Source organism: Macaca thibetana, chromosome 1 (genome assembly GCF_024542745.1).
Source record: "Macaca thibetana thibetana isolate TM-01 chromosome 1, ASM2454274v1, whole genome shotgun sequence".
NCBI lineage: Eukaryota > Metazoa > Chordata > Mammalia > Primates > Cercopithecidae > Macaca > Macaca thibetana.
The window spans coordinates 94,285,898-94,310,871 of record NC_065578.1 but is presented as its reverse complement, the minus strand read 5'-3'; the positions used below and the strand labels follow the sequence as shown (position 1 = coordinate 94,310,871).

Sequence of the window (24,974 nt, the reverse complement as noted above, 5' to 3'; positions counted from 1 at the left end):
GCCAGAAATGTACTTTATAAATTCCTTAATGTTATTGACCAAATGAGGCAATTTTACACAACCTTAGTGCCAAAGTCACTTATTTACAATACCAAATCATGATATAGCAGCCAAGCCCTGTTAGAATTTGTCAGTTTAAATTCTTCTGAAATACGTAGTTCAGATGTTTTCCTTCTCTTCATTGTTCCCCTGGAGAGTGTCATGGAAACGCCGTTGCTAACGCCCTAAATGCTGTTGGCTTTACTCTCCAAAAGCCACCATACCTGCTGGACACAGTGCCCCTTTCTGGACTGAGTCTGTGCAAGTTAGATTTGTTTTTGCACAGTACAAAATTGTATCAGTGGCGAGAAACTGGAAACCTACATTTCAGAATAATAGTCAGTTGGTTGAATTACAACTCCATAAAAGCAAAGTGTAATGTAAAATTTTACACTAGAGTTTGAAAAGATAGGTTATGGGGAAAAAAATCAGATCATCAAATACTGTGGTCAGCATGGAGTTTTAAAATGAAAACTGCACATGTTTTCGTATGTATTTGTATATGTGTATGTGCATCTATAGATATATACATAGACACATAGGTTAAAAAGCTAAAAGGATAGTCACAAATGTTGACAGTGAATGGATGGTGGGATCACAATGATTTTTTCCCTCTCCTTTTTGCTTACATATGTTTTCTGAATTGTCTTCAATGAACAGATTTTATATTTAGTAATAAAGGTTTTCTTTCATCTTATTTTTAAAGAAAAAAGATCCAACATCAGAAAAGTGTCCCTAACCAGTGGAACAGGGTGTAATGGTTGGTCCTGAAGCCATACTGTTCTCAGTGGGGAAGAAAAGTTAATTACTGTTTCCCTGAACTTTGCTGAGTTCAGATTCCTCATTCCACCTTTCTCCAGCTCTGTCCAAGGACACGGGAGTTGCAGGAATAAAATGTGGTTCCTTTCTGGTGAAAATGTTGGTGATTTTGAAACTGAAAGAAGTCCTTGTCAAGCTCCCAGAGAAAACAGCTGGCATTTGCTTTCACATTTTATGTAAAACATTCCTGGAGTAGAACAGCATATTGCTTGGCCTAGGATTGCTTCTGTTTAAATAACCAAAGCTGGTACCTCTTAATTTGGTTATCTGGGGAAACAGTAGCAGAGGAAATTATTCTGCCACTGTAATGACTTTTAGTGTGTCAGTCCACCTGTTAAAGTGTGTTTAATTCTGCTATGTATGAGGTTTTATCTATAGTGAATTTCTTTAAAATTTTCTTTTTAAAGTTAGCACTTGAAATTTGTTTGTAAACACATGGAAGAGTCGGCTGGAGCCTCAGCTCAGTAACTTGTCAGTTGTGCCCCTTCTGTCTTTTTAGTAGCGTGGAAAGTTTTGTTTGTGTTGTATATATTGTTGACATCTGATAATTTGTGCAATTTTACTTTTAACTTAAAAGATGGGAACCAACAAATGTGCCAGCCAGGCAGGTATGACAGCTTATGGGACTAGGAGGCACCTTTATGACCCCAAAATGCAAACTGACAAACCTTTTGACCAGACCACAATTAGTCTGCAGATGGGCACCAATAAAGGAGCCAGCCAGGTAAGCAATACCTTTTTCTACTTGTACAAGAGTACACTTACCTTATTCTTATTAACTAGAAGTTTAAAGTAGGTATTTTTTGTATAGTTTATTTAAGAGTATATTCCTTCAGGAATGTGGACTTTGCTGGGAAAGCAAAAGAATCAAAAGACCTTTTCGATAGCAGCAAAAGCACGATGTGTCTCGTGGTTTTTGTTGGCAGTTAGAACAGCTGGCCTTCTTTCTACCTAGCCAGCAGAAAAAAAGATATGTTTATTCCAGTGTTCTTGCTCCAAAATCCAAGTAAAATATTGCTCATTTAAATGCTGACTTTTTTTTTTTTTTTAAAGAACCCTTAATTAATAGGTAAAATTATCTGGTGTCCCACTAAGAAGGATTTAACTAGCATTCCTATTAGATGTGTCAATATAAGGAGATGGAAATGCAACGTGATGAAAATACCAGTACACCACATCCAAGATAGAAATATTTCCTTCTTAAAAATAGATCACCAGCACCTCAGAAGGAAGTTCCAACAACCATTTGAGAACAGACAGGTCTCACATCCAACATCAGCTGGGATATGGTTTGGAAAACATTTTCTTAGAGAGTCCAAGGGAGATTGATCACTTTGCCCTTATGGAACACATCCTGCCAGGTGTGGCATTATGTCTCTCATAGCTGCCACTCACGTGTACTTTTCTACCCACTCTGAACCTGGAAGTGTGTGCCTGATGTAAGTAGAGATGAAGTATGAGTTACTGTACTCTGAAAAAGAGGGGAGTGGCTGTGAAGTGGCTGGCTCTTCTGCATCTCAGCCTTTTGAAAAGACTCAAGTCCTTAAGATCTGCTCAACATAGTTTTTGTTGAATATATTATAAACTTGTGAAATTGGTAACCCGGATAATGTATGTGGTCCTCATGGGCATTCACATGGAACTTTGTGGTGTGGAAGCATTATGATTTCACGTTCTTTATGTCTCATCCTCACTTAAATCCAGAGTAAGTAGTAATGTCTCCATTTTGCAATTTGAGAAAGCTAAAGCTAAATTTACTTGTTTGAGGCCACATAGTAATTTTACAGCAGAGCAAGGATTTTGAAGAAAGGTCTCACCTAGCTCAAAAGCCAATGAATATTGCTTCCTGGAAGTGATTCGGTATCAGGATATTTTGGTTAAGCTAGCTTTACCCCTGAACCAAATGAAAGTTCACGTACTGCTGTTCATATTCAGTGTGAATTCTATAATCTGTAAATTATTCACAAGAGTAGATTCCAGCTGCCGCTTTAACTTTTATACTGTGTTCTAATACCAGGCAGGGATGTTAGCACCAGGTACCAGAAGAGACATCTATGATCAGAAGCTAACATTACAGCCGGTGGACAACTCGACAATTTCCCTACAGATGGGTACCAACAAAGTTGCTTCCCAGAAAGGAATGAGTGTGTATGGGCTTGGGCGGCAAGTATATGATCCCAAATACTGTGCTGCTCCTACAGAACCTGTCATTCACAACGGAAGCCAAGGAACAGGAACAAATGGTTCGGAAATCAGTGATAGTGATTATCAGGCAGAATACCCCGATGAGTATCATGGCGAGTACCAGGATGACTACCCCAGAGATTACCAATATAGCGACCAAGGCATTGATTATTAGATCCACACAGAAGGAGCGCAGTATTTAGTCCATTGTTTTTATTCAGTGAGAACCAAGCTAGCCTTGAGTAATTTTTATCTTGTCTTCCTAAAACACTATTAAGCTTATTGTACTTTTAAGAAAAATTGCCTTACATACATTCCTTTTTCCTTTTTCTGCCTCTTCCCTCAATAGTTGCCTTTTAGTGCTGTAATAGTTAAATCCTACAGCATAATCAATAACTCGCATATGAAGTAAAAAGGAATACTGTGAAAGGGGAGTACTCTTGTACAGCCAGTTCTTGTATGCAAAAATCTATGCATTTTTACAATCTTATATTAAACTGGTATTTTCAAACAATAGAAACTTTTTTTTTTTTTTTTTTACAGTTTAGTGTATCTGGTTTCTACATGGAAGACTAAACTCATGCTTATTGCTAAATGTGGTCTTTGCCAACTAAATTTAAGATGCAGCATTTTAGAAATTTACATATCAATGTTTCTACAGTATTGTTTGCTAATTTTTAAATAAAGTCATGATCAGTGTGCATTTGTGATTATATGTGTACTCATTCTCTTACCTAGCGGACAAGATCTTTTCAGAGTGGTGTTTCTAAAGGAGCATGTACAAAAGTTTTGGCCTGTGGACATTTAGGCCTGGGTGATGCATTTGCTCTTCCTGTTTGTGCCAATGTATCAATGTAGAGTTGCTCTGTTTTCTTCAACTGTATTTATTGCTGCATTTCTCAGCATAAACTTATCCCATTGTATTTTTTATAAATAAATATTTTGTTTTGAACATTCATATGAACCACAGGCTGATTATTTTCTGGCTAGCTTCTAGATAGGTAGGGTCAGATTTTTTTTAAGTACCTTTTTCCTAGGTACTGTTACAAGGTACATTAACATTTTATTTACTCCACACAACACTGCACTCTATGCTTAAGGAGATTGAGGCTTAGGAAACCATTACACATAGTAAATGACAGGATTCAAATCATTTTCTGACCCTTGCTTATTTCACTGTGACTTAGCTGGCCCAGATTCATCTTAAATTCAACTTGGAATAATCTTAAAATAATTTTTAGGAATATTGATATGAGCAGTGGGGAATTTTCCTATCTTAGGGTAAATATGAATAAGAAATATGCTAGGTCAGCCATAGGATGTGCTGCTTGATAATAAGCTATGGTTTATGGTGAAACATAAACCTTCAGTCCTGACAGAGGGAAGGACAAACAATAACTAGGTGTCATAGTGACAAAAATGCAGTCACTAAAAGAAACTTAGTAACTCTCACTTTCCGACATTGTCTCAGTCAAGCCATGTCTTCTGATAGGATTGGCTCTATCAGGTTTGGGGGCGAAAACCGTCCATTTTTTGCGAGAGATGAGGAGTATATACACATGGTTTGACGAGCCCACAAAAGTGAAGCCTATTAGCTCATCATGTCACAATGACTAGGTTTAATGCTTCTGGGAAACTGCTTGTAAAGGAAACTATTGGAGTCAAGCTAATTCAATGGTGGCATTTAAGAAAAAAGTCACTGCATTTAAAATAGACCTGAGTTCTCAGGCTGTCCTTGTCATCTTTGACTCTTCAAAGTTTAGGGAACGGAAGCCTTATATCAGACTACCTGCCCTGCCATTTAAGTCAGATTGATTCTCATGAGGCTGCCAATCAACATGTTAAAATGTTTCTATTTGGTTAGAGGTTTAAAAAGGAAAAGCTCTTCCCCTCACTCCCATCTACATAAATCTCTGAGGTCCGGGCAGAAGTATTTTTAAAAATCTGTCGTCTCCAGGTAATTTCTCAGGTGGGGCTGTGGTTGAAAACCACTTCTTCCAGAATGTCTGCCGTAAGAGTGCTTGTGTATCAGGATTTCTGAGATAAATTGTGTGTGCCATCATGGAATGTGATCTGGTGGAGAGACAAAAAGAAAGTGGATTCACAGTCATATCAGAGCATGGAGGAAAAGGACAGAAGAGAGGGCAAGTAATGCTCAGAGGCATTGCAGAAGCATGATGCTATCAGAGCTGGGTTTTGAAGAATAAGTAGGAGTTTGCCATTAGCAAAGAGGAGGAAGAGTATTCAGAAAAAAGGAAGAGCATGTGCACCGACTAAATCATTGGTTACACTCCTGCCTGTCCTGTACATGCCCAGTTCAGGTGGTAGTTAATGTCAGAGTTTACACTTTGGGCTTTTATTGTCACCAAATCTAAGAACTGTACTTTGAAAAGTGAATCCACTCAGCATATTTCCAGGATTGGATGAATAGGGAAGTGTCCTACTCTGTATAAGAGCAACGTTCCACGCTGGACATGGTGGCATGCCTGTAGTCCCAGCTGCTTGGGAGGCTGAGGCAGGAGGATCACTTGAGCCTAAGAGTTGGAGGCTGCAGTGAGCTATGATGGCACCTGTGTGCCGCCACTGTACTACAACCTTGGGAACACACTGAGACACTGTCCCTTTAAAAAAAAAAATTCCAGAGATTTCCGCTAACAAAATCCTTAAAAAGGTTTATTTATTAGTTATGCACTTACAGACTTGCCTCAGTTCTTATATAGTGTACTTTTTAAACTGATGCATATAAACATGGTTTTAAGAGAGTTTTTCTGTCCTAATTTGTACAAAAAAAAGGTGGTAAACTAATATGGTTCCAGTATTGTTACCTGGTCAAACAATAATGACAGACAATGAGAAAGAATAGTTTATTAGGTCTTCTTTAAAAAAGAAAAAATTCCACTAACTTTTCTCGAGTGGTCTTGTCTTCTATTCTGTAAATGGTTCTTTAGAAAGAAACGTTTTCCAGGTACAAGTCCCTAAATGGGTATCTATCTCGCAATGGCCTGGAGTTCTGTTCCCTCGTCATTCCTTAATGAGTGCTCCTCCTGCCGTGCCCTTGCATTGTTTAATTTGTTGCTCCTTTTTACAAAACTCTGAAACAAAAGAACAAGTTAGATGAGTATTAATGTGTCTGCACTGTTGATAATGTAGGGGCCAAGGGAAAACTTCTCCTTTGCCCTCTGAAGGTTTGCTGAAGAATTAACTTACAAAAGGCAGATTAACAGGCGAAATGGCATATAAATTAGCAAGCACAGCGGAGAATCACAGAGTGATTGTCTAACTATGAAATGGGGATGGGGAAGTGTGGATGATTTTTAGGGGGGTGGTAAATTACTTTTAGGGGAGTTTAATGAGCTTGAAGGATACTTAATGGCTGGGGACAAAGTCTGTTGGGCCCGCAGAGCAGACAGTGGTTTGTGACAAAACTCTGTCCAGGTGTGTTGACTGAAGTTAGTTTTTGTTTCTGCTATATAAGTCCAGTTAATGGAAAACTCAGGGAAGGGGCCAGAGGCTGTTTTTTTCTTTGGTGAGTCTGGACTTTAGGCAGATAAGGGAATTTCATTCAGATGACAGCTTCATCCTGCACTTTGGGAGAAGGTCAGAGTCAAAGTGCCATATTCTGGAGTATCGGTTTCTGAGTCCCAATGATAACCATTTACCAGTTCTTGGCCTTAAATTTCAGATAAATGGATCCTTAAGAAAGTTTCTCCTGTTGAAACAACTATTTTAGGGGGTAAATTTTAAGGTGGATTTTTTTTTTTGGGGGGGGGGTTAGGGAGACGGAATCGCCCTCTGTCGCCCAGGCTGGAGTGCAATGGCACCATCTCAACTTACTGCAACCTCCACCTCCCGGGTTCAAGCGATTCTCCTGTCTCAGCCTCCCAAGTGGCTGAGATTACAGGCGCCTGCCACTGCGCCTGGCTAATTTTTGTATTTTTAGTAGAGACAGGGTTTCACCATGTTGGCCAGGCTGGTCTCAAATTCCTGACCTCATGTGATCCACCTGCCTCGGCTTCCCAAAGTGCTGGGATTACAGGAGTGAGCCACCGTGCCGGGACTTCAAGGTGGATTTTTAACTGGAAAAGTAAATCAGGGGATGGGGACCTGGCTAGCTTCATACCACCATCATAAACACTTTATCCTTAGAGTACATACAAATAAGTCAATAAACAAGTAAAAAGTAAAAATTGTATTTTGGCTGGGTGTGGTGGCTCACAACTGTAATCCCAGCACTTTGGGAAGTGCTCTTGGTCACTCTTGGGCACTCTTGCCCAGCACTCTTGGGCAACAAGAGCAAAACTGTCTCCATAAAAAAAAAAAGTAAAAATTGTATTTTTATGTTTTATATGGAGAAGGATGAGGATACATTAATTATAAACTGTGGAAGTGGTTCTTAAAAAATTGAGTGGCTGCTGAACTAAAGAGTGCATTCAATGCTCTGTTTCAAGCTAAAAGGGCTTGAACACCTAATTTTAATGGCAACAGAGTGAAAGAAAAGTATGAAAATCTATAACTCAGACAAGGAAAAGAGATGAGACATGATTCAGCTGTTAAAATATCCCTGTCTACCCAGGATAAGGCAAATAGGCAACAACTGTGTTGCAAAGGCTGTTGCAAACAGCTGCCTGCTACTTCCAGATACAAACAGTATGGGCACTCCGCTGAGGGTGTGGCTTTTCTCACACTGGTGTGCCTGGGCTAATAAAGGGCCCGAGAATTGCAGATCTGTCAATACTGGCACACATAAGTGTGCTCTCTCTACTAGAGTGGGTATGAACATCATGCTTGGAGATGCAAAAATGCTTTAGAAAAAGATCAACTGTTAAACTTCTAGACCACCCACAAGGCTAGATCATGCCACGAGCACCAAAGGGACCTGAACTACTGTGTTCAGGACATCTTCTGCCCAGGGTAAGAAGTGCTGCTGCTTCTGATCAGCATTCTTGTTCAGCTTCACTTCTCCAGGGAGAAGGTTCTCAGAAAGGGAAGTGGGTTCAGCCTTGGAGAGTTCAGCCCAAATCCCACTTTCAGGCTCTGGGGTAGTAGAAGCCTCAGAGCCCTCTAGAAGACACAGGCTGGGTATGAGCCTCTTTTGTGTGCAGCTTTACAAAACTGAGATTGCGAGCGTGGATATTGCAACTGGAAATGAAATGTTTGCTTACCAGAAATTCTTGGTCCATAAAGTAGGGCTTTTCTGACGATCCATCATTTGTTTCCAGATCAACAGCAAAACACAGGAAAAGTGCATCCAGCACAGTTTCAAACACAGATAAAAAACTATGGGCTACTAAGTAGGCAAAAAAAGCTACCAATAACAGAGGGACTGCCCACACCTGGAATGCCCGATTGTAGTTAAAAGCCATGAGTCCTCCAAAAACAGTGAAACACACCACTAACACCTGTGCAAAAGAAGAGTTTGTTGAAAATCTTTATGAATCAGTTGCTTAGATGTTTTTGTCAGTTACAAGTAATGCTTTAATATACGTTCATGTGTGCAACGTGTGTGTGCACTATTGTAAAGAATGCTTGTCAGAAATTTTGGCAGAATGAAATAGAGGAAAAAATGAAAAGCTGTATCAAAAGGAAACCCAGTTAATGGTGGGTAGGAAGGTTATATGTTATTTTATCTGTGCCTAGCTTTTGTATTCATATAAATGTAATAATATCTCACAAACTTTTTATTCTGTTTTTTCACTTAACACCAAAATAAGCTTATTCACTTTAAAACTTTTTTAGAAAACCCCCCTTTCTTTTGAGACAGAGTCTTGCTCTGTCACCAGGCTGGAGTACAGTGGCATGATCTCAGTTCACTGCAACCTCTGCCTCCCAGGTTCAAGTGATTCTCCTGCCTCAGCCTCCCGAGTAGCTGGGATTACAGGCACCTGCCACCACGCCCGGCTAATTTTTGTATTTTTAGTAAGGATGGGGTTTTGCTATGTTGGCCAGGCTAATCTCAAACTCCTGACCTCAAGTGATCTTCCCGCCTCAGCCTCCCAAAATACTGGGATTACACATGTGAGCCACCTTGCCCAGTCCAGGTTTCAATACTCTTTCCATATATTCTTATTGAGAAACCCACAAACATTCATTTTCTGAGGTTAGTAGTATGTTCATTTTAGACCGGAAAAAGAATGAATCAGAATGGTAGAACTGATCACAGGTAAGAGAGTAAGAGTAGGATTAAAATTCTGGCTCTACCTATTGTAGAACCCTGAAAGGTTATTAAACCTTCGTTTTCTCTTCTGCAAAATAGGGATACCTCATGGGATTGAGGATTAAATGAGATAAGGAAGCACAGAGTCCACTACAGAGTAAGTACTCAAGAAATATAGTTCCCTTTCAAACCAATTGTTGTGTGGCTTAATTTTCAGAATCCCAGGCTCCTTTCTGTATTTAGTCAAGATATCTCACCTTTCCTAGAAAAATTATGAAGTCTCCAAAGCAGTTAATAGATGTAAAATGACTTGAATTCTTGGACAAGATTTTGAATGCATCTTTTGCTGACGTACAGAAATCTGTCCCATTAATAGCAGTTGTAGTATATGCATTCTGAAACAGAAGAGAATTGTTTAAAAGGTAATTCTTATAATTATATTTTTAAGGCAATATATTAATACAGAGTGTTTGCAAACTAGAGTTACAATAAACCTACTCTCTCTACCTATAAAAAAATACCATTTTCAAATTCCTTTCCAGTCTGATTATACCCATATATATTTTCATATAGTGGCAGCAGATAGGAAAGATAAATAGGTACTTATGGTTAATATGAATATCCCACTACAAACATGTGGAAATGATGGGTAAAGCATAAGGGTTTTGTTTGCTTGTTTGTTTTGAGACAGTCTCACACTGTTGCCCAGGCTGGAGTGCAGTGGTGCCATCTCGGCTCACTGCAACCTCTGCCTCCTGCGCTCAAGCGATTCTTGTGCCTCGGCCTCCTGAGTAGCTGGGATTACAGGCGAAAGCCACCATGCCTGGCAATAAATTATTTTTTAATGCACAACAGAGTTTGAGGGCAGGAAGTTTAGGTCCCAGAAAGCAAGCAGGATCTAATGGTTTGTGAGAGCTGAACCCAAAGGTGCAACAGGCATGCAATTAGGCCCTTGCTAGGGAAGCGAACTCTTTCAACAAATTCAGGATTCATACTCAGTTCAACCTCAGTCAGCCATTCCAGGAAGATGGTACAGAAATCCACTACGTGCCTGGGACTGTTAAAATCCTAGGGTTTTGCAAAGGCAAAGCAACATCGCCACCTCCCAGGCCAGGGAATAGTGGAGTCCTACAGGTAACAACCACTGGAGAAGATGAGGAGCTCACAGGAAAATTTTACAGAGGACCCATGGAAATGAACAGCACAACAAACAGAATCTGTACCCTGAGAACAACCTGGAAAAAAAGTATTTAGGGAGCTATGTTTAAGGTACTAAGAAAATAGTGAAAGAAACAGTAACCATAAGGAATAAACAGAACAGTATGAAAAACGAAGAGGCAGAGTAGACAACAAACTGAATAGAAATCCTAGAAATAGGCCAGGCGCCGTGGTTTAGGCCTGTAATCCCAACCCTTTGGGAGGCCAAGGCGGGCGGATCACCTGAGGTCAGGAGTTCAAGACCAGCCTGAGCAACATGGAGAAACCCCATTTCTACTAAAAATACAAAATTAGCCAGGCGTGGTGGTGCATGACTGTAATCGCAGGTACTCGGGAGGCTGAGGCAGAAGAATTGCTTGAACCCGGGAGGCGGAGTTTGCGGTGAGCCAAGATTGCGCCATTGCACTCCAGCCTGGGCAACAAGAGGGAAACTCTGTCTCAAAATAAAAACAAAGCTAGAAATAAAAAATATACAGTGTAACTGGTATGGTGTCATGATTATATATATTTTTTCTTTGTATAATAAGCATTTCTATGTTACCACATGGCTTTTATAATTTTAATTTTAATGCATATTCTGGGATGCACATATGTGCATGTGTACGTGCATGTGTGTAGCTGGGACATGTTGACTGTTTCAAATGTTTTGCTCTTATAAACAACCATGCGATGAACTCTTGATTTCCTGATTTTGGATAATTTCTTAAGCATAAATTCTCAGAAACAAGATTACTATATCAAAGACTACAAATGTGTGTGTGTGTGTGATTTATGTTCACATGAGATGATTTCTCAGGTCATTTTTTCCAAAGTACCTTCCCTTTATGACTACATTTCAAGACCATTTATGCCTCTTGAAATCTTTAAAAATGCTACTTGCATTGCAGATTACAACAAGAATTTAAAACTTTCCTGGGAAAATACACGAGAATACTACCTACTTGGGTTGTTGTCATTCCTTTTGGTTTGGATAAAGGATGAAAGTTTTTTGTTTCATGATATACAAATTAACCCTTTTGTACACCCCTTCAAACACATCACAAGGTAATCAGTGTGGAGTCTACTGCAGTAATCAGCCTGCCACGGTGCGGGGCCTAATAGAGTAAGTGGAAGAGATGAAGACCACTAACAAGTATAGGATTAAGAGAGCGGAATTAACTGACCCAGTTTACCAAACTCCCACTTCAAGGCCAACAAGAGAAGAACGTTTAGTTCTTAAAGACAAAAGGCTGAGCCAGGTGCGGTGGCTCATGCCTGTAATCCCAGCACTTTGGGAGGTTGGGGTTGGGGGCAGATCATGAGGTCAGGAGTTCAAGACCAGCCTGACCAACATGGTAAAACCCTGTCTCTATTAAAAATACAGAAAGAAATAGTTGGGCATGGTGGCACACGCCTATAATCCCAGCTACTGGGAAGGCAGGAGAAACACTTGAATCCAGGAAGCAGAGGTTGCAGTGAGCCGAGATCGCGCCACTGCACTCCAGCCTGGGCGACAGAGCAAGACTCCATGTCAAAAAAAAAAAAAAGACAAAAGGCTGGAAACCATATCCCATAAGGGCACCATGCTTGCCTTAGAGATTTTCAGTCAGACATCAGATGAATTTCCTGCAAAAATGCCTTAATAGTATTCCACAAGGAACTTTTGGTTTTGGACTTACATAGAATGTGCGTGAAATTTGCTTTGAAAATCTCAAACCAGCTCTTGCTGGAAAGCTGCTCCAGTTTGGGGGCCTGAGCCTTGTGCAGGGATGTGGAAACTCATTTACTTATATTATTTAACTAGGCATCTTCAATCATCTTGGGTTTTCAAAGCCCTGATGACCAATCTATTCATTCATCCTCAAAGCACATCTGTAGGAAGGGTGGGTGAAGAATGGCATAATTGTTCCTTTACAGACTGGAAACCAAGATCAAGGGCATTTCCCCCAGGTCCCCTGGTGAATCCATGAGACAGAGACCTTTTTATTTTTATTTTTTTAATTCTAACCTTCTGGACATTACACTATCAATTTTCATTAGGAAAAATTGCTATTTAAAAGCATGGTGGTTACGGTAAGCACAGGCTCTGTAGCCAGACTGTCTCTGTGCTCAAAACCCAGTTCTACCACTGCCTGGCTGTTGGTCTTGGACAAACGATCTAACCTCTCTAAGACCTCAATTTCCTCATCTATAAAATGACTTACAGCACCTACCGCAAAGGGATGTTGGGAGGATTAAAGAACATACTCCCTGTAAAGCACACAGAAAATGTGTAATAAAGAGTGGTTATTATTATCCAGACATCACCAAAGATGATCTCATTTACAACTGGGAACACAGAAGCAACTCTTTAAGCACCTGAGGAGGTGTGGCAGGGGCCTGTGGTTGCTTTATCTGTAGGCTTTAATCCCTCACACCCACAGGGATCCAGGAAAGGGCTTTTCAGACCACATGCCAGTCCCCAGCATCATCTTACTTTGTTACGGCAACTCCACCATGTGCCGCTCAGCCTCTGTCTCTGCCTCCTCTCTTCATTCAGGCCGTCTCCAGCCCACCACCCCATCACTTCCCGGCTCTAAACTTTCTAAAGTGCTTCTTGCTTCCCACAGGGAAGCACTGTTTTTGTGGGGACTTCTTTTTCTGCAGATCACTGCCTCGTATTTAATTTAGCACCATCTCTCATAAGCAATAAAAAGAGATTTCGCTCTTTGGCTAAAATGATTAAAAGTTAAAAAGATATTATACTTTCTCATGCATGTGTTGACTCCAAAGAGTTTTGGGGCCTGTAAGCATTTATCTTTTCTTACGTATCAGGCCCACGGAAAGAGGGCATTAAAACCACTCTGATAGAGAAACTATATATGCCTTCCTGCAGGTACCACACCACTAGCATTTACCAGATTCAACCCTGAGTGCAACAGAGAGATCTAGAATTAACTTCTGAATGAATAGGGGGAGGAGGGAGGAATCACTCAAGACACAGGATAGGGATTAAACATTTCTGCTGCTTCAGCATTAGCTAATTTATACTTATTCTGAACAGAAGCTACTTGTCAGGCAGCTGGAAGATGGATTGCACTAACATTTTCATCGTTAAGTCCTTGTTCTGAGCATTTGTATTTGCCTGGGATGACAGAACTCAGGATTAACGTGCCAAGGTGATCTGCAGACTCTAACAATATGTGGAAATGATTGGCCATAATAAGGATTAGGAAACACGTTTTATTGGTTGTGGAAGTTAAGAGATCCTAAAGGCTAACCTTTAAACAAGTAAGCAGGAGGTAGTGGCATTCGGCTTTTGATTTATCCCCAAAATTCAGTGTGCATACTTCTTTAGCGTCACAAAACAGATGGGTGGATATTTCTGTCTTGAAATTGAAGCTATAAACACACAAGATAGATACGAGGAAGCATTGCCAAGTTGGTGGTGGTAGTACCTCAATATTAGATCCCAATTCTCATTCCCTTGCTTGGGATTGAAGACTCCCTCCAGGTACAAGTGGATTAGTTTTCAGACTTTAACGGACTGGTCGCCTGGGACTGTCCCAAGTGGCTGAGAAGCACTGGGGGAAGAACACAATGAGGACGGCCCTGTGTGGCTGTGAGGGCTTCAAAACAATGAAATACATAGCACAAGTGCACATGTGAGGGCCACGAAGAGCAGAACCACAAGCTGGAAGGAGAGGGGAAGAGAAGGCTCAGCAGGAGAGATCAGGGAAGGCTTCATGGAAGTGGCATGTGAGCTGGCCCCAATGTTGCCTGTCTCCAGCAGGGTAGGAGGCAGCAGCAGGAGCCAGCAATGTGAGCCACAGACGTGAGCGTACCAGCAGGCACTGGGGGGCCTGAGCAGAGGAGAAATGGGAAACAGGTCTGGAAGAGTCGGGGGTCAGCCCTCGGTGGGTGGGGCTGACATAGTGTGGAGCAAGGCAGTGAAAGGAAGTTTCAGGAGGACTCATGATTTTCAGCCTGTGCCTCTGGAAGCTCTCCCAGGCTGCCCTGGGGAAGTTCAGGTCAGATCTCCCTCATGACCATCTTCCGCTGAGCCACGAAGCTCTGCACCTTCCAAGGCTCATTCCTATTCAAGCCTAGGAGACTCCCCAAGCACCTTCACAATGCCTGCGGGGCTCTGCTGGAGTTGGGTAGAAATGCTGTGTGGCCATGCAGCCATTGAGCACACCAACCTGCCAGCAGTCATAAGCCAGGGGCTAGGCCCAAAGACCGTGAGTTCTCGGGAGAAAATAGGAGCGTTAGGAATAGTAACTCCTCCCAGGCACTCTGGCTCCCCTCCACCCCTACCTCAGTGGATGCCTTAGTGATATATCCCAAATGCCTTGGCACAGACCTAACGGTAGCTACAACTTTCTAATTTCCATCTGTGGCCTTTTTCTTTTGCAGTCATTAGGCAGGTGTGCAACTTTTGTGTGTAAATAATAAATAATAACGGCATTAATCTATCACATACTATGTGCCAGGCTCTATTCTACCTCTCCCCGAACACATTCACTCATTTAGTCCTCTTAAATCCAACCCGATGAGGTAGTTAAGGAAACTAAAGCACAGAGAGGTAGTGTACCCCCGGTCCCACGCAGGTCATAGATGTTGCGTCCGTCTTCCATGAAGTAGACCTCTAACTCGTTCAGGCCCATATGCAGGAAAACATTTACTTTGAGCTGTACTTTGCGCTTTTTCTCCCAGAAAGGTCAAAATAACAAAGTGGTGTTCTCGTGAGATGCACCATTGAAAACAGCTGAGGATGTGGCAGGACGGCTCAGTGGAAAGAGGCTGGATTCCAGCCATGTTGCCTCCAAAGACTTGCAGAACGGCTTCCACCAAATCACATCATTTCTCAAAGGCTCTCACTTTGCTGCTTGGAAAAGACATCCACCAACTCCAATGTTCCATGATGCTTTATGTTTGTGCTTCATGGCCAGCCACCCTCAGATCATCATCTCATTAGATCTCATCTGTTTTCACCACAACTCAGTGAAATAATCACCGTGGGTGGTATTATTCCCTGCCGCCTTTGTGTGTGTGTGTGTGTGCGCGCGCGTGTGTGTGTGTGTGTGAGAGAGGGAGTCTCACTCTGTCGCCCAGGCTGAAGTGCAATGGCACAAATGTACTCCAGTGTTCAACTGATTCTCCTGCCTCAGCCTCCTGAGTAATTGGGACAACAGGCACCCACCACCACACCTGGCTAATTTTTGTATTTTTAGTAGAGACAGGGTTTCACCACGTTGGCCAGGCTGGTCTCAAACTTCTGACCTCATGTGATCTGCCCGCCTCGACCTCCCAAAGTGTTGGGATTATAGGCATGAGCCACTGCGCCTGGCTGGTATTATCCTTATTTTATAGAAAATTCTAATTATTGAAGAAAATGAGATTTAAGTGTCCTTTTAGGTAAGAGAAAATCTAGATTACCTCTTTAAGTTACTTTGAGAGCTATCCAAGAATGTTAATTGTAGCTTTAACATAGAAAGAGCGTTTTTTTAACTCCTGAAATCAAATGCTTAGCCAGCACAGCTCAGCCCTTTGTCCATCATCAGCTGAGTCTGTCCTCTGACTGAACTCAACTGTTTTCTTCTTTTGGTGGCAGAACTGTGAATCTGGGTTTCTGCCGACTCTTCAAAAAGGTAAACAGAGTTTCCCTCCGTAGTGGAGGGAAGGTATTTGCCGAAAACCATGCCATGAATAGCCAGCTTTATTTCTGGAACGCCTTCCTCACAGAATTCTGATATTTATTCTCAAAGCAAGAACTACTAAAACAAACTTGAGAAACTGGACAGTGAATAAATAACACTGGCATTCATACTTTCCTCAGAACTAAAAAAATTACAGTGAAATCTGAGTCCAGATACATCCCCATACATCCAGGGGCCTTCCTTGGACCTACAGTAAAACTGGCAGGAACCGTCCTAGACCAGTTTCATCTTGAGCCCTGTTTTTATCACAAACATATGTGGAGTGAGGCAGTGCACAGCCTCTGGGCCTTCCAGGGCCCTGCATTCACCGTTCAGATCCCTTCAGGAATGCACCGGTCACCAGGATGCAAACAAACATCCAATGAGATGGTGAGGAGGGAAACCAGCCAGTCCCCTGGGGCTGCCGCCAGGTGGGAGGTGGGGTGGAAGAAGGAAGGACAAATATGAGAGCTGCCTATGAAGCCAGGAACAGGGCTGTGCTGTTTTGTTTGCTCTTTTAAAACTTTTCTTTTTGCTTAATTTTTAGAATGGCTTTATTATTTCTATGCTTATCATAAAAAAATCAAATAACACAGAGACAAAGAAGCAAGAAAGTCACTGTGATCCCACCCCTTAGAAATAACCACTGCTAACATCGCCTGGCCCTCACCCCAGCACCCCTCTGTGAATATACACAGAGGAAGAAAGGCAGGCCGGATACACTGAGCATGCGCTACAGTAATGAACTCACTCTCTCCGCGGTACTTTAAATAAAAGGACAAATGTTCATTTGACTTCAACAAAAGAAAATGAAACTAAACTGACGCTGAAGGAATACCCAAATTTCAGGCAAATTGCACCTTCACACACAAGACGTAGGTTTTAAAAAAGTTTTCTGAAACATTAGGAAGTTAGAGTACTTACTGTTTTTTTAACATAGGGTTTTAAGTTTAGGCAGTGTAGATAAGAAAGATGAGTCCTCTCACGCTTTCTCCTGCATCCTGATTTTAGTGAGTTTCATTATTCTGACTTTGCCAGGGTTTTGAACATTTATAGGCTCTTTGATGATGAAAGTCTCTACGTCTAAGTTGTTTTTGTTTGCTTTGTTTGAGACAGGGTCTTATTCTGACACCCAGGCTGGAGTATAGTGGCTCGATCATGGCTCACTACAGCCTCAACCTCCTCCCAGGCTCAGGTGATTCTCCCACTTCAGCCTCCCGAGTAGCTGGGAATGCAGGCATGTGCCACCACACCTGCCAAATTTTGTGTAGTTTTTGTACAGATGGGTTCTCGCCATATTGCCCAGGCTGGTCTCGAATTCCTGAGCTCAAGCTGTCTGCCTAACTTGACCTCCCAAAGTGCTGGCATTATAGGCATGAGTCACCGCACCCGGCCTAGTCTTTGTTTCTTAATGAGGTGTATGCAGCACTGCCACCGTGCCTGCCCCTTCACACACCTGCTGTGGACCACTGCATTCACACCATCCTGGAAGGCCCCAGTGGTTCCTCCACTCCCAGATGTGGTTCTCTCTGCTGAAATGCCTTCTGATCCCTGGCCTCTCTGTGGGGCTAATATTTGTTGAATAGATAAAGAAAGATGTTCTGGCAAACCAAGAATATCTTCTGAATAATATTTCTTCCTATGAAACCCAAATTCAATGGATTGATCCCTTTGTTCTTTCAGCAGAATGTGCGGATTAAAAAAAAGCAGAACATTCAATTTACCATCTTAGCCATTTTTAACTGTAGAGTCCAGTAGTGTTAAGTATATTCACATTGTTGCAACAGATCTCTAGAACTTTCTCATCTTGCAACATTGAAACTCGATAACCACTAAACACTAATTTCCCCTCTCCCTAGCCCCAGTGCCCTTTAAACATTGTGTTTCCATGATTTTTGACTACTTTAGATACTTCAAATACTGCGTGATTTTATTCATACAGTATGTCTACTTTTACTGTATTTGTCAAAGACAGTATTTTGACTACTACATTCAGCATTTGAAGTATCTAAAGTAGTCAAAGTACTGTCTTTGACAAATACAGTAAAAGTAGACAAACTGTATGAATGGAATCAGTATTGAGGCTGAGAGAGAAATCTTACTGTATGGATGATTGGAAATACTGAATGGAATCATACAGTATTTGTCCTTTGTGACTGGCTTATTTACCTTAGCATAATGTTCTTGGGGTTCATCTATGTTGTAGCATATGACAGGATTTTCTTCTTTTTTTAAGGAAAAGAAGAAATACACTTGGCTACATAATATTCTACTGTATGGCTATATCACATTTTATTTATCCATTCATCTGCTGAGGGCACTTGGGGTGCTTCCACGTCTTGACCGTTGAGAGGATGCTGTGATGAACACGGGTGTGCAAATAACTCTGAGATCCTGCTTCGAATTCTTTTGACTATACACTCAGAAACAGAACTGTTGGATCATATAGTATTACAGACCCATTTTTAAGTTTTTGAGGAAACTCCATACTGTTTTCCATAACAGTTACAACATTTTACATTTCCACCAGCAGTGCACAGGGTTCCAACTTTTCCATATCCTCACCAACACTTATTTTCTGTTCTTTTGATAGTGGTCATCCTGATGGGTGTGAGGTAATATATGGCAGTTTTGATTTACATTTTCCTAATGATTAGTGATGCTGAGTGTCTTTTCATATTGGCTATTAGTATAGCTTCTCTAAAGAAATGTCTCTTCAAGTCCTTTGCCTTTTTTTTTTTTTTTTGAGATGGAGTCGCTCTGTCGCCCAGGCTGGAGTACAAGTGGCGCAATCTCAACTCACTGCAAGCTCCACCTCCCAGGTTCACGCCATTTTCCTGCCTCAGCCTCCCAAGTAGCTGGGACTACAGGCGCCCGCCACCATGCCTGACTAATTTTTTGTATTTTTAGTAGAGATGGGGTTTCACCGTGTTAGCCAGGATTGTCTTGATCTCCTGACCTCGTGATCTGCCCACCTCAGCCTTCCAAAATCCTGGGATTACAGGCGTGAACCACGGCACCCACCCTTTTTTTTTTTTTTTTGAGATGGAGTCTTACTCTGTCACCCTAGCTGGAGAGCAATAGCATAATCTTGGCTCACCACAACCTCTGCCTCCCAGGTTCAAGCTGTTCTCCTGTCTCAGCCTCCCAAGTAGCTGGGATTACAGGCATGCAACACCACGCCTGGCTAATTTTTGTATTTTTAGTAGAGATGGGGTTTCACCATGTTGGTCAGGCTGGTTTCGAACTCCTGACCTCATGATCTGCCTGCTTCAGCCTCCCAAAGTGCTGGGATTACAGGTGTGAGCCACCATGCCCGGCCGTCCTTTGCCCATTTTTAAATCGGGTTATTTTTGTTGTTGTTGTTAAATTGTAGAAGTTCCTTATGTATTTTGGACAGTAACTTCTTAGCATATATAGTTTACAGTTATTTTCTCCTATTCTGTAGGATGATTTTCACTCTCTTTTCTTGGATGTGTAGAAGTTTTTAAGTTTGATGTGGTCCCATTTGTCTACTTTTTATTGTGTTGCCTGTGCTTTTGGTGTCATATCCAAGCAATCACTGCCAAATCCAACGTTCTGACACTTTTCTCCTGTATTTTATTCTAAAAGTTGTATAGTTTTAGGTCTTTTAGGTCTTTACTTCATTTTAATTTTCCCATATAAGGTAAGGGTCCCACTTCATTCTTTTACTTATGGATATCCAGTTTTCCCAAGATCATTTGTTGACGAGACTGTCCTTTCCCCATTGTATGGTCTTGGCATCTTCGTCAAAAATCATTTGGCCATATATGCAAGGCATTATTTCTGTGCTTCCTATTCTGTTCGTGGTCTATAGATCTATGTAGCACAGTGTATCTATGTTTATGCCAGCACCACACCATTTTCATTACTGTGGCTTTATAGCATGACAGATGTTTTCTTTCTGAAGCTCAAAGACTATTTGTCCCTCCCATTTTAGCCTCCTCTCTTCACTGGATCTTCTGCTCAGGAAGTAGTTTCCCTTGCAGTCAGTTCTAAGTGTGGTTAGAGCAGGTCCAACGAGAAAGGGCAGCTCCTTTGAGCGAGTATTTCTTTTTCCTTTATTACCTCCCTGCTCCTTTTGGTATATGTTAAAAAGCTGTGTGAAGGCAGCATGAACCCAGGGCTGATACTGAGGCTGTTTGGGTCCTCATACTCATTCTTCAATCCACGGACACACGTGGAAGGTCTGCTTTGGCCACACTCCAGGCTGGGGACTGGGGACAGGGCACTAAGTGAGGTCAGGAGCCTCGCGTTCTTTGAGGCCTAACCAAGTTTCTCTGTTGTTGCTTTGATGGAAGCGAGATGTGGGCATGGCACACACCCAGAGCGCCCCTCTCTACCCGCACTGGGGTGCATCCTGATGAAGTCATTCAACCTCAGCTGTCTCGTTCCTGGGATGAATGCAAGTCTAGCAAATGCTCTCTCTACCCCACCCACGCCAACTGAGGCATTCCATAGAAGGCAAGAGAGGGAAGAGGAAACCACTTGAAACACTGTCAAACCTGGATCCACTTGCCAAAACTTTTGGGAACTTTTTCACCCCACCTAGATAAGAAAGCTATTTGAAGCAAAATTCGCTTAGCCACTTCCTCTTCTACTTTTCACAAACTTGTGTCTCAAATATCTGTAGAGATGGGACTCTCAACAGAAGGAGGAATGTCCAGCCACCCCTAAGACATGTATGATGGTTGGCTTCGCTCTCTTTGCTTCTGTTTCTCCCCCTTGTGTATTTTCTCCTTTCTCTTCTCTCCACATTCCCCATTCAAGCAGGACTCAGGCTCTGTGCTCATTCCCCCAGTTAAGGTTAGGGGTCCAGGTGGGGAGTGGAGGCAAGAAGACATCCAGTCTTCAATTCTCACTGGCTTTTGTTTTCCAAAATTTAGGCTCTTTAAGCCCTTACCTGCCAGGGGAAAAGGTGAAGAAGGAGGTTTCCCAATACAGACCAAACACCTTGGAGTAGCAGGCGAGTGTGCAGGTTTCCTCCAGCCTCACATTAGAAGCCTCACATTAGAAAATGACACTCTCCTGGGCTAGGGGAGGAGGAAACAAAGGTCTATGGGTCTTGTCCAGGTCTGCCCCTCACCTTTTTTTTAAACACAGCTTGGAGAACTGGCAAGGCTCTTCTATGACCACTCCCAGGTTCCTGGTTTGCCTGGGAGTGAGGGGGTACCAGAGACATGGGGCTTCTAGGTGACCAGGACAGTTGGTCACCTAGTGCTAGCATATCAAGGCAGATAGGACCATGGGTGACCATAGGTAAAACATTCCTACTTCCCAAGCTGGGCCTGAGGAGCCATAAAGATGGGAAGATGATGTCTCAAGGGCAACCTATATCTACTAATGTCTGGGGACACCTGAAACCTCATATATCCCCAAGGAGGGGATAGCTCAAGAATAACAAATTAAGTTTTCCACCCGTCCAGTGGAATGAGAGCTCAAAGTTAGAAATTAGGTTGAGAGACATGATACAATATCATCTGCACATCTGAATCTGTGGCTGCTCTTCATAGCAGGTGGAAGTCATTCAAAGATGAGACTCAGGTGGTCGTGGCCTGGGGTATCATGGGAGTCCTGCTTGTAGTAGGACATGACTTAGTGAGTGTTAAATCAAAGTGGCATGTATTTCTTCAGCCACAGTGACTCACGTCTCCTTTCATATGCTTTTTTCTTTTTATGAATGCATTCTCTAGTCTCTGGCCAATCATCACTTCCTTCCTCCAACAAGTCTCAATGCCTTAGGACAAATAAGAATGACAGCTGAGGAATGTGCCCACAGTCACTGCCTTGCTTGAAGCGTGGACTTCAAAGTGGGCAGTTAGACCCCTCGGACAACAACTGTTCCAGACAAAGAGAAATGCCCCAAAGAATCCTGCTCTCCATCCTAAGGGAAGAGGACATTGGGGGTAGGAGCTACTTAATGGTTTCATTTCATTTTCCACACTAAGTGAATTTGGGAAACGTTGAAGCTAATCTATCCTCTTCACAGTTCTTGAGCACTGGGGGTAATGTTGACAACTTAGGTTGGAAAGTTCCCTTTTCCACTCTGAGGCACCTCCCCACCTAGCCCTTGCCTAGCTGTGATCACAGATGACGGCCTGGCCCGGGCTAGCCCAGGCAGCGTGGTGTCCACCGCACACACTAACCTGTGAGTGGGAGGGCATAGGAGGAGTCAGCCTGAGCTGCCAGATCCCCACATCCGAACACTGCTCGTCAGAACACAGTGTATTCACATGTCACCTGCTTCCTCCTTTATGAGGAAACTGGATGTGCTGATTCAAAGGTGGATTTCTTAAAGTTAAAAACCTGGGCGGTCTCCCTCAGCCTATTTCCAGTGTACCTAGAACATGTCATGACAGGAAGGCACAAAGAACATAAAGGGGTTGCTTCACGTTCCACATGGGGTTCAGACTTGTGAAAGAAGGCTCAGATTTACAGAAATGGTGACTCCTTGGATCAGCTGACCTTTTAAACTAGTGTTGTTGGAAACAGTCCCAGTTGCCTTTGCTACCATTAATAAAGGGTGAGACCCCAAACTTTCCAGGATGCAAATGATCCTCACCCTTCTGCCGCCATGAGCATGGGCCTGTCTTTCATGCTGCCCAACAGATGGGGGAGATCTACACTACATAGAGTTCCGCCAAAAGGTACCCCAGGGCAGCTCATGTAGACATACTGTGTAAAGTGACACACCTGTCTGTCCTCCAGGAGGCTCAGAAGGGCAAGGGAGGAGAAGATGCAGAATAGGGAAGGGAATCAGAATGAGCTCTGCCCACCGTGTAACCTGGTTGAGGCATTCAAGCCCTCTGGACCCCAGATGCTGAATTATGAGAGGAGGCTGTTCCATGATCTCTAAAGTTCTGGGGTTCTGAGTCCCTACCCTGTGGAAGGAGTGCCCTAGTGGACTGGTGAAAACCTGGGTTTAAATCCCAGTGTGGTGCTAGTCTTGATTTCCCTGGCTTTGTGTTTCTGTGGTCAGGGACTTCCTTTAGGCTAATGCCTCTCATTTGTTTCAGGGAAGGAGGTGAACTTAGGGGACTGGGCAAATTTGGAGGGAGCAGCAGAGTGCAGGCGGGCTCAGGCCCTTCCTCACTGTCTTTCGGGAACCACCTGTCACCAGGAACCTACTTTCTCAGATCCACAGAGAGGTTCACCTTGTTAGATGGGCCTGGTGAAGGGTGGGTTGGTCATTCTGATTCAGGGGTAAAACATTAACAACTGACTTGCCTACAGCTGTTCCTGTGGTAATTTTCCAATCAGATGATTTCGTATTCAAGGTGATATTTTTAATCTTCATCTGTTTGACTCTTGCATCTCACAATTATTCAGAACTTGGACAAGGAAGAGGAAATGACTTATTGGGACTTCAAAACCTCAAGAGTCAGCTCTGTTACTTTCCTCCTGTCTAACCTAGGTCAGGTTACTACTTAAGCTCTCTGAACCAAAGTAGTATCATCTATTTAAAAAATACTACACAGGCTACTTTGTGAGGCTATGGGTAGTTAAAACACATAAAGTAGCACAGTACCCGGTATCTAGTAAGCGCTAGTGAGTGGCTGGTATTCTTGTCTTCAGGAGCTGCACACTCAGGAGGAAGTCAAAGTCATTGGCACTGAGCACTCGATTGCCTCGCAGGAGCTCCTAATTGCCTGAGTGCCCTCATATAACTTTCCCTCCCTTTCTCATGCAATAATTCATTCAACAAACATTACTTGCCTCTCCCAGAAGGCACTGAAATTTCATGTCAGGAAGCACTTCAGAGTCCAATTTAACATGGCAGCTGCTCACCGGGCCTTACCTCAAAGGATTGAGCACTAAGGCCCACTTGGAGAAGACGGCTTTGAGCCTTACCCTCCTGAGCCCTGAGTCTTGTAACATGCCCACAGCAGGTGGGAGCTAGGCTCCAGAGAGGCTGCTCCCAGGAAAGCCACACTAAGCCATAGCCATATGCCTAGCAGCTTCTGAATCAAGCACCGGGAAACATGAGGATTCAGTTTGTTTTCTCCCAGACAGCCTGGGGCCTCTGACAAATAGGTGTCTTAATTCCTTTCTATCTAAAGCCAGGGTAGTAGCATTTGCCATGCAACAGCTGGGTGTGGAGATTACCATTGTCTATAAATGGGCCTTAATGCAAACTATCATATTGACACACATGTGAGCTTCGTTCTGAAGCATGCACACATGAGGCATCTCTCCAGAGCTCTCACCATCAGCTGGCTGCCCAGAATAGCTCTAAACCAGTCAGCGGGGGTGGAGGATTCAGAACCACTGCTGTCGCTGAAAGAATGGCTGTCTGGATGCTCTGTGATGAGACTACCTATTATGGCAATGCCAGCTTCTGAAAGAACTGTTTCTTCTTAAGAACCTTTACATCATTTTCCTAATCTAGTGAGATAAACTGCACAATATTTTTACTTTTTTTCTGAGATGTGCATGCTGCTCTGGGAGAGGAGAAAAGAGGAGTCACTGGAGATCTGCCAACTGGCTTGGGATGAACCGACCAAACCTGATGTGGAAAAGTCATTGAGTGCTTTAGCTATTGATGGACTATGAGAAAGAGAGTCATTGAAACAGAGCTAACTGCAAGGAAAGAGGTGGGGGAAGAGAACGTTTGGAGATACTACAAAGTTGAGTCAGCCGCAAAGGTTTAGAAGACAGAGACCAACATTATGTTCACTAAAAACAGTCTTGGCAGGCAGAGCAGGTTGGGGAGAGGCACTATGAGGTAAGAAGGGGAGAGAGGTGTATATTTCCCCAGAAGCAGCAGGTTTTTCTCTGCCCTGATCTTCAGAAGATTGTCTGGGACCTTTCTAACCAGTATATTCGTTAGTCAGAAAGACAGGAAGCTGCTGGCATTTCTGATCAAATAGCAACAGGCAACA

General features: G+C 42.7%; 2 protein-coding genes across 6 annotated transcripts in view; one reads left to right on the top strand and one right to left on the bottom strand.

Moving 5' to 3' along the window:
• CNN3 (calponin 3) overlaps positions 1-4,006 on the top strand; it is a 35,143-nt gene extending 31,137 nt beyond the window's left edge. For both annotated transcript variants that reach the window (XM_050778263.1, XM_050778270.1), the window contains exons 6-7: positions 1,436-1,582; positions 2,876-4,006. In XM_050778263.1, coding sequence (XP_050634220.1) covers positions 1,436-1,582; positions 2,876-3,217 — 489 coding nt within the window. In that variant the 3' untranslated portion in view covers positions 3,218-4,006. The remainder of the gene's footprint in view (positions 1-1,435; positions 1,583-2,875) is intronic.
• A 1,886-nt stretch (positions 4,007-5,892) lies between these two features.
• The window catches only part of SLC44A3 (solute carrier family 44 member 3), a 72,763-nt gene continuing 53,681 nt past the window's right edge, over positions 5,893-24,974 (bottom strand). For all 4 annotated transcript variants that reach the window (XM_050778182.1, XM_050778191.1, XM_050778194.1 and 1 more), the window contains 3 exons: positions 9,454-9,591; positions 8,205-8,441; positions 5,893-6,134 (listed from right to left, as the gene is read on the bottom strand). In XM_050778182.1, the coding sequence (XP_050634139.1) occupies positions 6,030-6,134; positions 8,205-8,441; positions 9,454-9,591 (480 nt within the window). In that variant the 3' untranslated portion in view covers positions 5,893-6,029. The remainder of the gene's footprint in view (positions 6,135-8,204; positions 8,442-9,453; positions 9,592-24,974) is intronic.